At 39.2% G+C, this 15,437-nt stretch overlaps 1 protein-coding gene across 1 annotated transcript in view; it reads right to left on the bottom strand.

Moving 5' to 3' along the window:
* Window positions 1-861: 861 nt before the first annotated feature.
* plod1a (procollagen-lysine, 2-oxoglutarate 5-dioxygenase 1a) overlaps window positions 862-15,437 on the bottom strand; it is a 36,363-nt gene continuing 21,787 nt past the window's right edge. The window contains exons 7-19 of the mRNA XM_053318359.1: window positions 15,286-15,383; window positions 13,666-13,767; window positions 13,389-13,520; window positions 12,074-12,195; window positions 11,227-11,331; window positions 10,912-11,037; window positions 8,096-8,237; window positions 7,726-7,839; window positions 7,428-7,493; window positions 6,885-6,989; window positions 5,543-5,689; window positions 4,366-4,491; window positions 862-1,291 (exon numbers count right to left, since the gene is read on the bottom strand). Of these exons, the coding sequence (XP_053174334.1) occupies window positions 1,136-1,291; window positions 4,366-4,491; window positions 5,543-5,689; window positions 6,885-6,989; window positions 7,428-7,493; window positions 7,726-7,839; window positions 8,096-8,237; window positions 10,912-11,037; window positions 11,227-11,331; window positions 12,074-12,195; window positions 13,389-13,520; window positions 13,666-13,767; window positions 15,286-15,383 (1,541 nt within the window). The 3' untranslated portion in view covers window positions 862-1,135. The remainder of the gene's footprint in view (window positions 1,292-4,365; window positions 4,492-5,542; window positions 5,690-6,884; window positions 6,990-7,427; window positions 7,494-7,725; window positions 7,840-8,095; window positions 8,238-10,911; window positions 11,038-11,226; window positions 11,332-12,073; window positions 12,196-13,388; window positions 13,521-13,665; window positions 13,768-15,285; window positions 15,384-15,437) is intronic.

The following is a 15,437-nucleotide window of genomic DNA, read 5'->3' as shown; positions in this document are numbered from 1 at the left end:
TTGTGTCATTAAAGAACAGGTTCACAGTTTTTCAAGTCTGCCTTAAAACAACAGTCAGGTGCCCAGATCAGCTGAAACAGGCTTTCTTTGCTGTCAATCCTCTCCTCATTTTCAGAGAAATTTTCACTAAAACACTTTTGAAGATTTCCACTTCATTTAGACGGCTGAAGCTTCATATTAACTTGAGAAAATTCTTTTTTACTTTACATTTTTGCACAGAACAAGGAATTGATTTAGTCACTTCCATTGTCAGTTTATTGTGAAGGGATCTTCTAATGGTCAGTATGAGCAGGAGGAATCATTACAGCAAGAAAACAGTTTCAATGACCATTTGAACATCTCTTTTAAGGCAGATCTAAAACACTGTGAACCCTTCCTTTAAGAGCTCAAGTATAACACAAATTGAGTGAACTGTAAACAACCCAGCTATGAGATGGTATTAGTGTGTAGGTATACAGTCAGTATATTGGAATACTACCTGTCCCTATGTTTGCTGAACAAACTGTGTGGTCATTCAACTGAAATAATAGAGGTCATCAAACTAGATTTAGAGAAGGTGCCACAAAACAATGTAATATTAATTTCTTTATAAGACTCTAATCCCTTTAGTTGATGTAGTTAAGTGGTGAACATTCCTCAAATAAATTAGCACTTATTATTAGTCCAATTATGACAAACCGACAAGCACACAGTGAGCTCCCTGTGCTCCCTCCACTCTCATTTAAATGATGCCTAGTAAGTCTGAATGCTCAACTGTATTTGAAAAGCAACACAAATGCTCTATAGAATATGTTCATCAATGTAAGCTACCAGTTCTCCTGTAACTGGCTGATAACATGTTCATTATATGTTCTTGCTGATTTGGTACTTGTTGCATTGAGCACCTTTGTTTATGTTTCATTACTTCATAGAGCACTAACATTCTACTGCTGATAAGTATGATCTGTTTAAAGCCAGAGACAGTATCATTTTTTTGGTATTAAAACAAGGAAATAATCTAAAACAGATGATTACCACTCCAATCCAGAAATCAAAGAGCAGCTGTGATGCTTCTGCACATATCTGAAGGATGCTGCCAGTATGTGTCCTGTTTGGTCTGGATTATATGGTGGGATGTGTACCTTCACCAGGGAGCTCAGGGATCCACAAACGATACTGCAATGTAGCGGACACCAGCCGTGGTGGGCAGGCCTTCGTGGTAGTGGGTGAGGCGGCCCGGGTGCATCAGGGCCCAGCCTTTACGAGGAGCATTAATGGAGCAGTTGTAGCGGAGGAATCTGCATCCACCACCCTGCAGTCACAACACAACTCAAATTAACATGTGACCCCGGCAGAATCAATTGGTTTTGCTAAGTCTTTCACACTGCAAGAACCTAAGGACCTGTTATGCTTTTCCTTATTTTCAGTCTTATAAATGACACTACAATGTCAGATGTTCATATTAGGCCAAAATGTCAAATACTGAGGTAAATGTATGTCGAAGTAATCCGTGAGCAAAAAGCACCAGCTTCAGATGATCTGAATGCTCAGTTAACAAAGTTTTTTTTCTACTTTCAGCCCAATCTGATGTTGGCTAAAATGGATTTTTTTCATGTGTTCACTGCTCTGCTAACATTTTAGCATTTTCCCATTGTTTGCAGTTATTGAAGCTGAGCCATGACTTGAGCTGAGCTGGCATGCTGTGAGTGTTTTTCCACTCTACAGCATGGCAACGTAAAGTAAGTTGTTTAGCTCTTCATATGTTGTTTTAGTTTTAAGCACCTGTTACGAAGCTCTGCTACAAATTTAATTTCTTGTAAATTCTTCAAAATAAAAGTCTCCTGTCATTTAGTCATTCAACTTTTAACATGATGCAGTAAAGCAGGAAATGTTAGGTTTGCATGGGCAGTAACTTCATATGACTCTGATATGACTGCCCCTTGGTAGCCAATCACAAGAGTGTGGGCTCATTGTACGGGGAGGCTTAAAGAGACAGGAGCGAAGGCTGTATTCAGACCCAACCAGGCATTGCACTGCACATACCCAGGGTTATAACTAAACATAACATTACAAGTCAGAGGTTCTGCTTTTGTCTCTGCTCTCTAATGAGCAGTTCCTGGCTAGGGTGTGAGCAACAGGTACTTTCAGGGGTTATCAGCAGTGCTCTGTGTTATGTTTAGCTGAGTAGAGTAGTGAAGGTAACATCACTGTCACAGCTGATCAGATTACATCACTTTAAGAGTCTCTGAGTAAAATTTTGATTCACATCAGATCATTTGAGTCTAATCAACTTCAGAGTTGTGAATTAGGGTGTTCAGTATTGAGAGGAAGTAGCTGGTGAAGTACAGCTGGCTACAGTTGTTAAATCAGTCTGTCAGACATATTTCATGAACATCTAATGTATTTTGCGGCTAAACTCAGGATGTGAGCATTAATTACGCTGCCTGTCATCTGTCTGAACATGGCCCCTGAAACCAAAAGGTAGTGCGGGGACAGGTGACAAGGATGTGTAGGAACATCAGTAACAATATCAACACCACTTTTATATATTGTTTGTTTGTGTCTAAAGTTACAGTTTTACAAAATAATCTAGACTCAACCTCAACTTGCTGTCTTTTTCACCTCCACCATGTTCACCTATTGTCTAGGGATATAGGTTGATTTCCATAGTGCTAATTCCAACTGAGTTGTGTAAGACTCACCACTGTGCTGCTCTCACTACTGTGTCTCAGTACTGTTTTCATTTACTGACAATCCCAGTTTCTCTCAGCTGTTTTTCTAATCACTGTTAAAATGCTTCCAATAATCTCAATACTTCCTGAAAAACAGCAAACAGGAAGTGTTTTCAGCAGTGTGGTGAGTAAGGCATAACTCTGTTGTACAGAGTTGTACATAATCCTGATTTTGTCTTTAATTGTTCATTCTTGTTAGAACATAATATCAGCTTTTATTTGGGAATTTAAGGTATATGTTTTTTTCTAGTTGATGGCCTTTAACAAGCAAAACCACTGGTAATGTCATCAGAATAACAATTATTATAAATTTAATTGTCAGAAAACTTTGCAGACAGTAATACTTCACCAGCTTCTGAAATGATATAATTGTATTTAACAGTTGTTTCTTCTACGTAAGAATTCATGTGGCATAAACCACAAATAATGTGGATTGTTTAGTCCAGTGTATTAAAGATGCAGGGATACAACATGGATGCAACAATAACAAGACTTTAGGTTTGGGTTCATGTGTCATGCAAAGAAGACAAAGTCACAAATACAGAAATGAAACAGATGGAAAGTTTGACATACCAGAAATGTAGCTGTACATGCCAGAAATATGATGGCATTCAATGTTCTATATGATTCTGATGAAAGCATCATGCTTTGTCAAATCTTTATGCTACACTGTGTTAGAGTTACTCTATGTTCACGTTTTTGAAACAAATGAAACCTGTAAGTTGCCCAGAGGCAAGAATGAGCCTCTATTGATCCCCATGTCTCCTACTGTGCATTGTTTATGGTGACTTCATTCAACAATGTTGTATTATGCAATGACTTAAATAATATTATACAATGCTATCTTCCATATTATTTTTTATGCTTCCATTAGAGGTCATATAAAATTCTGTCCTACACCATGAACCAGATGGACCAACATCTCTCTGCACTCAAATCCATGTTAGACACAAAGTTTGAAATTGAATGCTGTATTTACTAATTCTGTTTATTTCTACCAATTTTCCTGTAAATACGGTAAAATGGTACACTATACACATGTATTTATTTCCATGTAAGTGTCTTTAAGTCATTGTATTGAAGGTCAGCTGAACATTTAAGAAAAAAAGATATATATTATTATTATCATTATTATTATTATTATCATCATTAAGTTAACATATATCAAGTTTCTGACAAGAAATGAATAATGAATGAATGCTTCCCTTCTATTCCTCTATTACCACTACACTATTCTTTCAAGAAAACAGATGTACTGAGCCATCTGCTCCACCATCAAGTGATTTACAGTTACAAGTGTTGTATTTGTATTGACTCTCCTTGATATGACATGACACATAGACGTGTCCTATTCATTCTACCACCAGGGGGCTCCAAAGTCAGACATTTTTAAACCGAGACATATTGTAATGGTTTTGAATAAATAAACTCTTGTGACAGCAGTCATGGTGATTTTACTGGGATAGAGAAACATTTGTGTTCAATGACATATTATGAAAATACCAACTGATATAGCTGAAAATCAGTTGAGGAGTATGGATAATGGAATTAAATTGTATGTTGGTTAAATAATATGTTTTTAGGATGTAGCTACATGTAGTTTCATGGGCTACCAGTTGGAAATATCAGATTTTTTATCTCCAAACACACTCACCTGGTAATCAAGGCCCACTTGATTAAGTGCAAGGTTTATAGTGAATGTGGAGGCGTCATGGTGTGGCTTCAAAGATGGCTGCTCATCTGGCTTATACCTAACTACAAAGGCCAAGTCAAAATGAGCCTGCAAACACACAGACAGAAAGGAGTCATGCAAGCATTCGCATAGAAACTGCTCATCTGGCCAGAAGAAAGAGTGAACACATGTGCACCCTCGCAGCTCCTGCTTAATAAAGAAAAGCATCAGCTTGGTTACCACTCCAGCATTCACTTCCATAGATGGAGCAGAAGAAGCAGAGAGAAAGGTGTAGCTCGCCTGCATCAGCATGTCCTGTAGCCTCTATTACCTCCCAGCTTCTCCTCATTTACCTGGTAGTCCACACCTTTCCTGTTGAGAGCTATGTTAATAGTGAATGTGGAGGCATCATGGTGAGGCTCGAGCAGGGGCTGCTCGTCAGGTTTGTACCTCACCACGAAGTTCAAGGGAGTAGAACACTGATGAAGGAAGACATCATCATCTTATACATTATTCAGTTCGTCTATAACATTTCAGGGATAATGGCAAATCAAACACCAACAGTACCTTTAAAGTTTAAGCTCATTTTGTCCTACAAATGTTGAATCAGTTATCATAATGGATAGTGATTCATCATTTCAGCACCATGCCAAGAATCAATACATACATTCTTGCTATAAAATCTTGTCAAATTCCATGCACAGAGCCAAAAGAACAATCGTGGATTTACTGACAAGTATTGTATATGTATATATGACAGTTTAAAGGCCACCCACATCATCCAAACAGGACTTTTACTTCTGAAACCCTGGATACCCAAAATAATTCTTCCCACTAAGATACTCTATCAGACTGACAGGTGATCTCTGGGAAATGCAATACAAGCACATCCACATCCACTTTGCACAAACTAGGGGACAAAGCAGGATATATAAGAACATCACAGAATACAATCATTATATTTCAATACATTCATAGAAAACATGATCACAATTTATTCTTAATTATGTTCAAGAACATCAACTTAAGGTTTTCTGATTGTTAGCATGAGACATGGAAATCATGAATTAATTTCCTCTCAATTTAGAATTGAATCTCTTAAGAATGTGTGACAATGATGGTTTTAACTTCGTGCTCCCGTCCCATTCATGAGTCTTACCTTGGTGTAGTAACCAGGAAACATTTTCTCTGTTATCGGTGCTATGTACTCCACTAAAAATTGTTGCCAGTTCTTTTCATAGTTGATTTGATTCATGTGGATATCAATGGTAGGGACATTCTCATATCCACCTTGGATTCTAGTGTCCTGAAGAGCAAGAAAATGAATCAGTAAAATCATTATCAGCAAAAGTGAATGAAAGATTCTTTTTCAGATAATGACAAAATTATTTTTAAACTATGAGAGTCAACAGACTTGGAGGATACATTATACTGAACAGTGTTCCTAATATTTTGTCCACCCCATTAACATACATGAGGGGGGGGAAATATTAGGAAAACTTTCCAACCTCAGTGATAAATATTAAGTAAATGAAAGCGGCAAGCAGTGATTATCTTTGTACATATCAGGTTGTGCCACTAATTATTCGTCATGTTGGTCTATATCACATGTGGACCATACCATGTAAATGTCCTATAAATTGCATATCACATACGGCTAACTTCCTGATGCCAGTAGGCAGTGCTACACAAGTGGTTCATTCATGCAGCAATACATTTAATAGAGCTCTCCTGACCTATGCATTTTGATGAATATGGGAAGTTGCACAAAGGACTTAAATATCACTTCATGTGTCCACTGTGTGGTATTAGAGAGCACCCCCTAATTATACATCATTGCTGTATATGATGTATAGACCGCAATGTGTACATTTCATGTAAATTGGATGATGTTTGTTTGTCAACTTCCTGTTTCACGTTCTGAGCAAAATCGACCAGTACACCATGACAAGGGCATTCACCGAAAATTCAAATGGTTCACAATTTACTATCACAAAGGTAAGTTGCTCAGGTTGATCTCCAGGAGTAGTTTGTTAAAGTAGAGCAACTGTAAATGGCTTCAATTTTGAGAAATTGTAAATTCAAAATAGCTAACTTCCTGTTGGACTTAGGATATCGCTCCAAGAGGCTTTTTTTAAAGTCTGGAAATGTTACATCTGCCTAACAAATTTCAGAAATGTATATCAAATTTAAAAGTGGGTGCCTCGACTTAAACATTTTTGAAGGAGCGCCGCCCTTGAGCCATTTCTCTACATCCAAACCCATATCCCAATATCAGATATAAAGTTATGCCACTTCTGATGCATGTGCAAAATGTGAGTTTTCGAGCACCTCTAGCACCTAAAAAATGAAAAGGCTATAGAGTCAAAATACTGCAGCTCTAAAAAATTATTTTATATTGATATCAAGTTATAGTCACTGGACTACTGACAAAACAAGCTTGTCTTCTACCAATTCTGTTCTGGCTATAAGGTATGGTATGATATGTGATGATAGCATACCACATTGCCTCCTCCTGACCACTTCCCAAAATGTTCCATTTCTTCAACAAGGTGGTCACAAGCAACATCATTGAACACTGGGAACCAGTACACATCAGGACAAGGCTGCAACACAGAATAAACACAGTACAATTTAACCACAACAACAACACTATTTAGAGAATCCACATTTTAAATCAAGTGTTCACTGTCAACAGTTCTATATATACAATCTATAATTTTACTGTGCTTCAATGCAGACAACCCATGTACTGATTTAAAGGACCAGTGTGATCAGATTTAGTGGCATCTAGCAGTGAAATTACAGATTGCAACATGAAAGTCCATCTCTAGAGCCAGTGTTTGGTTTGTCTGTTCTGGGCTATTGTAGAAACATGGCAACATGAAGGCCTCTGTGGAAGAGGAGCCAATCCATGTTTGGTTATAAATAGCTCACTCTAATGGAACAAATACACAATGATTCTTACTTTCATGGGCTTATACACAAATCTGTCCTGCTAGATGACTAAATCTTAAACACTGGTCCTTTGTGTTACAACTCACAGTTTCAATCAGTTTATCTTTGATCATGTGAGTGTAGTTCTCATGAATGTAGCGCTCCTGCCAGTCCTGAAAGAAACACAACATACATAATATTCAGTGCAAATGCAGAGATAACTACAACTTTTCATGCTACAGTTACAGCCCTTGTTGAAATGATATTCTAGCGCAGATGTGTAAGAAACTGCTCAGAGTAATCAAGTAGAAGGAAGAGTAATAACATTCCTATCTACAAGGACTTTGTTTCACATAGAGACATTACTGTATGTATACATATATGAAGATGTATGCTGATTCTTACCAATGGGTTTTCAAAGATCTGCCACAGATCATTATGAAGATGACTGGTCTCATACTTTTCTGTTGATAGGATGCGACCGAAAGTGTGCATGTTGGTTACAAACATGAAGATTCCCTGAAAGAAAGATTCACAGCAGGTCAAATATTACAGGGAACATATTTAACATTTGCACATTAGACCATTCATTGTTATTAGACCATAGACTGATACAAGTTATTCTGACAAAAATAACAGAGGGGGCAACACTAACTAACTGCATTTATCCTCTAAGTGCTTTTGTTATTTTGTTCGTTATCTAAGTAGAATCAACTATAAGTGCTGCACATGAAATGAGGTGACTCATCTACTGCCTTCATGAACTCTTACTGACCTTGTTGCGAATGTTGTGGCAGTAAGCCATGTCAGGGTCTAGGATATGCGAGTTAAACAATTTGTAGTCTGTGAGCTCTGATCGAAGGAGGCTGGCCTTCATCAGGTACACACTGGACACATATGGGACATTCCACAAACCCCTAAAAAACAAGACAGTCTTAGAAAATGTGCATACTAACACTAGGATCTAATATCAGGAACAATATGTGCTAAAATACTGTAAATGCTCATGTGGTAATGGTGTTTATTTACATCAGTCAGATAGACTTTGTTCCTGTTTTATAGGTATATTTCATCATATTTTAATAAGAGGCCTCCCTGTTTTCTGCTGAGCATTAACTCTAACATTACAACAGTCATGTCATACTCACCATTTTCAGAAACACAGTTTCCTATCACTTATTGTTGCCAGTCTCTTACACCTTCCAGTTTTTTTGATTGTTGTTAAGCTGCTATCAATGAAACAAACTGCTGCACAACATGTTTCAAATTAAAAGCTGTCCATGAGAAAACATGAAAGCAGAGAAATGTAAATGAAAAACAATAGGCAATAATTAGTATTTGTGAGTATGACATGACTGCTGATGTATGATGGAATGACTTCTATGGAAACATAAATTGTGCTGAATTTACTATGTGAGTTGTAAGTAATTTCAAGCAGCTATGTCTTTTTAACTAGCTTTTAGAATTTACAGTAGGTTATGAGTTCAATAAAATGATCTATTATCATTTACCAGTGTGAAGAACTACATATAATCATTTGGTAATAAAAAGAGACTAATGTTAATGAAAGATACATCCTAGGATGTGCTCAGGGACACATGCTCAGTGATGTTCCTGAGATCATTGGGTGTTTCGGGTCTTCGTCCCTGAGGCGACCCAGCCAGGGCTGATCAGACCCTGGCTTGTGTCCCAGAGCTATTGGGAAGCTGCTCAGGATGTGTTCGAGGGAACCTTTCCTTGGGCACAGAGGACATGTTGGAGTGCCACTCTTACCCCAGAGGTGGAGATTAGCTGGGCTAGACCTCCAGGCACCGATGTTTTGGTGACAGTAAGATCATCCATGAATGCTCTGATGGGTGGCTGCCGAATGCCAGACTTGTACAGAGGGCCTCTGCGTTCGGTTTCTGCTGCCTTGTACCATGTTCATGGCAAAGGCAAAGAGGCTAACTGAGATGGTGCACCCAGTTATAATCCCCTTCTTGAGCCGATGCCAATCTGATGTTGTACTCCCAGAAATGACTCTGTGCCTTAAGTTCCCGTAGTAGTTCAGGATGAGGTCCTTGATCTTCCTAGGTACATGGTGTTGGTCCAGGGTGGTCTCAACCAACTTGTGGGGAATTGAACCATATGAGTTGGCGAGGTCGAGCTAAAGCACAACCAGGTCTCCCTTCCCCTCATGTGCCTCCCTGGTCAGCTGGGTAACTACTCTATTGTGTTCTAAGCACCCTGATACGCCAGGGATACCACCATTCTGAACTGAGGTATCAATGTACGCGTTCTTGAGGAGGAAGTCTGTCAACCATCTGGATAGGATGCTGAAGAAGATCTTACCCTCAACGCTGAGAAGCGAGATGGATCTAAACTGCTCCAGCGTGGTGGAATTCGCGTCCCCCGTCTGTCTCTACTGATCCGCTACTGTTACTCTGTGCCAAATCACACGCAGGGTCTTCCAGGGGATTCTGAGTATCTCAGGGCAGTGCTTGTACACCTTATAGGGCACTCCACTGGGTCCTGGAGCTGATTTGGCTCTGGTTGCTGTAACCACTTCCTGGACTTCCTTCCAGGTGGGCTCGCAGATGTTGAAATCAACAGTTGGAGATGGCATGTCCAAAAGGTCTCTGAGGGGCCCTAGATCCTGCTCTCTATCACAGTCGCTCAAGCTGTTGCGCAGGAAGTGGTCTACTTCTTCCTTAGAGCAGGTCAGACAGCTGCTGCACTTCTGCCCCAGTAGCTTTTTGGTGAATCAAGAATGGATCAGCTATGAAAGCAGTTTGCTTCCTGGCCCTCTCTCTGCTCCGTCTCCTGTGCCATTCAGCTCGGCATAGGGTCATGAGTTTCTCCCTGATAATGTTCCGGAGCTCTTCTAGTGGTGGTTTCTCCTCCTCAGTTGCTACCTTGTACTGTCTTGCCAGAGTTTGAAGCTCTTGCTGCATTTGACTGATCTTCTCTGCCCTTCGATTCATGGTGAAGTCGGGTCTGATGGATTTGCTCTCTTCCACACCGAACCTCTCTTTCCCGAACATGACAATGATGGTGGTCATGGTCTAAAGCCGTCTGTCAACATCCCCTTTTGCTGTTAATTCGATCATTCTGTCTACATCCTCATCAAACTGCTGCCACACTCTGTGCTGGCTTGCTGGAAGCCACTTGACGCGCTGCTGCTGAACTACTTTGCTTGGAGCTGGGGAGCTTAGCACTTGGAGGTTCTGGGCTCTGTTGGTTGCCTCCAGGCCGGGCTCCTCCTGCATCTCACCAGGAATGGAACCTGTGCGCTGTGCTGCACTCTCCTGCACCAAGCATTTCATTCGGGCCTGATGTATTTTTAGGCCTCACACGTTCTTGCAGACCTTGCTGCAAATGTTGTTAAACTGTTTGCCAATGTCGACATCAATGTTTAGGATATTATCAACATTTATTGAGATTACATCTCTCTGCTGCAACCCTCCATTATATTGTATGTTCAGTGTAATCAGATGCAAGTTCTCTAGTTCCTCAAGTTTTCACGTCTAGTTTGTCTACCAAATCTTACAGAGTCTTCTGTAGTTAAACACCTATGTGAAGTCTATGTAGAGCAGCAGTTAAACAACTTACAGCCTGCGTCCTTGAACAATGTCCACATAGTCCTCAGACCTAGCATAGTAGCCTTCTGCACTGAGGGCTCCCCAAAAGTTGCTCCACAGTCTGCCAGTCCGAGTTATCATTGGTGCCACAACAGGACTGAGGAACAATTACAGAGGTGTTAGTACAACAGTGCAAGTTGGTAAAAACATGACTTATGCAACTAAATAAGCAAAGTAACAACGAAGAGAATTTACTGTGTGGTTGTGACTACAGCATTCAGCAAGACATTAGCAGAGATCGTCACAAGATTATTACTGACAATTCAATATTGATAAAAATACTTGCAGGTTTTGTTCAATGAGAATTTTGAGTGTGTTCTCATTTTTTAAGACCACTTCTACGTCCACACTGAAGAAATAGTCACAGTCCTTGTCCTTCCGACACATATCACTGAAAGAAGGGAAAGGCAATGAAGCATTAACATGTATGTTATGTGAACTTAAGAAACAATGCTGAAATATGCTTCATGTAAACAATACAGTGTCAAACAGCACTCATTTTGACATGTATTCCAACAAATAATGCTGCATGCTGCATTTTGCCTTCCTTAGATTCTTGAGTGTAACATGCACAAAATCTGAATGTAAGCTCCATGAAAATCTCCACCAGCAGTCACAGCAACAGCTTTCCAGAAATCTGCACTTGTCATTTTCATATATTTTATCAATCTACACGTAATACTATACATTGTATTAAAGCTACTAAAGTTTATATAAGAAACTAGCAATGAATGTGAAAACAAACTTTGCACATACAGATGAGTGACAAATTAAAGGAAAAAACAACATTAAGTATCTTAGTAAGGTGTTGGGCCACCATGTACTGCCAGAACAGCTCCAATACGCCTTAGCATTGATTCTACAGTCTGTGAACTCTACTGCAGGGATGAACACTGTGAGTGTTCATTTGGGCTGAGATCTGGTGACTGCAAAGATGGAAGGATGAAAGGATGACTTGACATCATGAGTTGGGGAAAAGAAAACACATTATACTAAGTAAAACTGAATCCTTTGAGCAATGCTTCTTTTTGTCTATAAGGAGACCATGTAGAATTTTAAGCATCTCAGTTTCTTTAGGAATATCTTTTAACTGTTAATGTGTCATACAGCCAACCACTGTTTGTATAACTCACAAGCCCAGGTTGCGGACCGCAGCTTCATCCATCCCCTCTTCAGGCCCGATGAACTTGACATTCTGATAAAGACTTCCATGATTCTGCAGGAAAGAGCTGACCTGACGCTCATGATGAGCTTCCTAGATGGAAAGAATTCATAAACAGAAGTAGAGAGCAAGACTCTGTATTACAGCAGTCACACAGAGTTGCACTAAATATGCATAAACAACTATAATACAGGTGGATCACCGCACAGTTATAATAGTGCATGTCTGTATAACCTTACAACCTGTTTCTATTCATTCATTGACCTGCACTTAAGTGACAGGGTAACAGACAGCTTTTCACTAAGTGTTCTCTTAAACACCACTTAAAAGAAACATTGTTTCAGTAGGAGATTGGGGATTAGAGAAACCTCATTTACACAGTTGGATTTTTCCTAGAGAGAGTATTTACCACAATGTGGGTTCAAATTGCCTTATCATATATTCCAGTCCCATGACACACATACACAAAATGTTTTTGTTGTTGTCGTATGCACAGTTGTATTTATAACTAAATGTTTTTATTAAATTGACTTATTATCTTCCGTATTAAATTGAAGTTCAGTTGAAAAGCAAGTGATGTTGCACTGTTGCAGCAGCAGGGTGTGTGTGGGGGGGCTCCAGTCTATAATCTCACCTCAGGCATCAACATAGTCAGGGCTTACCTGTGTCTTACCTGTGTTCTGACCTGCCTGCCCGGCTTTACTGAGAATTTATCTCCTTGTATGGAGCGCTTTCAGAGTTACTGCTCCATATAAACACTGGCAGTATGATTGAACAAAGCAACTACAGGCCTGTGTCTATATTAAGTGTTTTAAGTAATATCCTGGAAAGAGCCTTTCATTAACAGATTTTCAAATATGTTAACCAGTCTGGACGCTACGTCTGAGAGCTTTCAGCTGCTAACTCAGCCGCTAGCCCGGCGGCTAGCTCGGCGGCTAACTCGGTGGCGAACTTGGCGGCAAACTCTGCGGCTAGCTAAGCTTACTGGCTTACTGTAGACTGTAGTAGTAGTAGTGTGTGCTGAATATATTTATACCTCTACAGCAGCAGGGGCGGGTTTATGCCAATCACGCGGCAGTGATTTTCAGACCCGCCCACTAAATCCTGAACACAGAAATCTTGAAAGACAGTTTGTGAAGCCTAGCTCCACAATTCAAATCTAAATGGTTGAAATGCTTTTTACACCTTTTTTAGAAATACATTTATGACCAATTTAATGTGAAGAAAATGTCTGAATTCACTTTACACAGTCTTTAAAGAAAATGTTGATGTATGAAATCATTTACCTGGTTGTAAATGAAGAGTTTGAGCTTCTTCTTGGGATACTGGAGCTTCAGCAGGCGTTCAAAAAACACTGTGACAAAAGGAGTGGGCTGCTGAATGAAGACGCCAATCATTACCAATGGGTACTCACTCTCCTGTTTGAAAGAAAAAAACAAACATTCCAGGAGAAAGGGATTATTACTTCTATTTGGTACCAAAGGTGGTTGGAAAAAAACACACTAATTGAAAAGCTGAAATAACTGTCAGTATTGATTAAAGACCCAAAATGTGTGAACAGACCTTAAGAGCTGTGAGTGAGTATAGATCCTCATGACACACTGTGCATCCACTCTCAAATGTCCATGCATTGGGGATGTAGTTGCCCAGGTAGTTGATCTGGAGCTGGAAAACAAACATTAGCTTATCTCAATCTAATATCTGGAAATCTTTCTATATCACAATTTTTTGAGCTTCTGTAGCAATTAATTTTCCCCACTGTGGGATCAATAAATGTATCCTTATCCTTATCCTTACGAGAATGAATGATTTTCAATATTATAAAACATTTACAGGTACTGTGGCAAGGCTGACTGCGCACCCCTAATGATACCACTGCAATAAAATAAAACTGCATCAAATTAAATCAAAGTGATTGAAGAAATATATATGTATCTCCAAGACATAATGTAACACACCTGTGCTGTTAACTGTAGCTTACAAGCCAAAATCAGTTTTGTAGGCAGTGGAGTCACAGATTAAGGGCCACAACAAGCAACTAAACTAACCAATACTGATATTTGTGGGGACATTTTTAGGTCGTTCAATGTGCTGCTAATTAACTGTCTAGTCTGTAAACTGATGTCAGCAGTCTGCTTCTCTCCTGCAGATTGATGTTTAGTTTCTTATTCAGCAGGCTAACAAGTGACACAAGACTTGGGTCCATGTAGACAAAAAGGGGCTTTTGAATTTTATAGATATGGACAAGTCTGAGTTATGATGATATGAGTACCTGCACTGCTGCACTGCCTTACACATTGTACCAACTATTTATTCAATTAATTAAAATGTGCTACATCAGGACACTGTTATAGAGTAATGGTTTGAATATATAGTCTCTGCTTTGAATCCAGCCAGGGACCAATGCTGCTTCTCTTCCTGTTTCCTGTCAGTTACTGTATAAATAAGGCAAGAAAAGCCCAACAATAAATCTAAAAAAATAAATTTTGGTCATATCACCCAGTTCTAATCTCATTGTTTAATTAACTCTAATACTCATTCACTCATTGGCCACAAGAAAACGATAAATAAAAGCAAATAGCTTCTTAATAGTTAATACAGAACCTTTGAGGAGGCAAAACATTCGAGATTGAATGGCTTTTGAAATGCTAAAATTCTATTTCCACCATAAGTGTTTTAATTAAAATAGCATATAAACTAAAGTCATTTTCTGCATGTTTTTATTCGTATTTCACTCTCTTTAGTTTTCTTAAAGGGAACACTCAAAAGTTATTTACAAAGCAGCTATGTATGCCTTAGCATAAAAAATATACTTGATTTCAGTTGGAAATCATAGGCAAACAGTAATAGCTGGGTTTGCCTCCTATTGAAACATATTTTTCAGAGAGACTTGGAGTACACTGTCAGTCTGTATCATTAAAGCCTAGAAATGAATCTTTCTTTCCTCTCTGAGAAATGACTGATTCAGCAACTCATTGGTTGGTGTGATGGGAATGTCTTTTTGCATGTTTTATTTTGATCATGGCATGTGAGGCATCACAGTCCCACACTCACTGACTAATGTACTGGAAGTATTTTGACACCAGTACCAGAAGAAGACCCTGCCATTAGTTACTGCCATGGTTAGCTTCATCAGGCTGTGTTTAGCATGTGATTGGTCAGTATGTTATAATAAATCAGTACCTTGGTTGGTCCGTTCCCATGGACGATGACAGGAAGAGTATCATACAACACATTTCTGACTCGTACCCGTCCATCTTCAAACTTCAACAACACCTCATCTGGAAGCAAGCAAACACACACACAGACTTGTGAGTCCAACAACTTCATTATAT

Source organism: Scomber japonicus, chromosome 4 (assembly GCF_027409825.1).
Source record: "Scomber japonicus isolate fScoJap1 chromosome 4, fScoJap1.pri, whole genome shotgun sequence".
In the NCBI taxonomy this organism is placed as follows: domain Eukaryota; kingdom Metazoa; phylum Chordata; class Actinopteri; order Scombriformes; family Scombridae; genus Scomber; species Scomber japonicus.
Note: the sequence above shows the minus strand (reverse complement) of the source record. Positions and strands in the feature narration are given on the sequence as shown.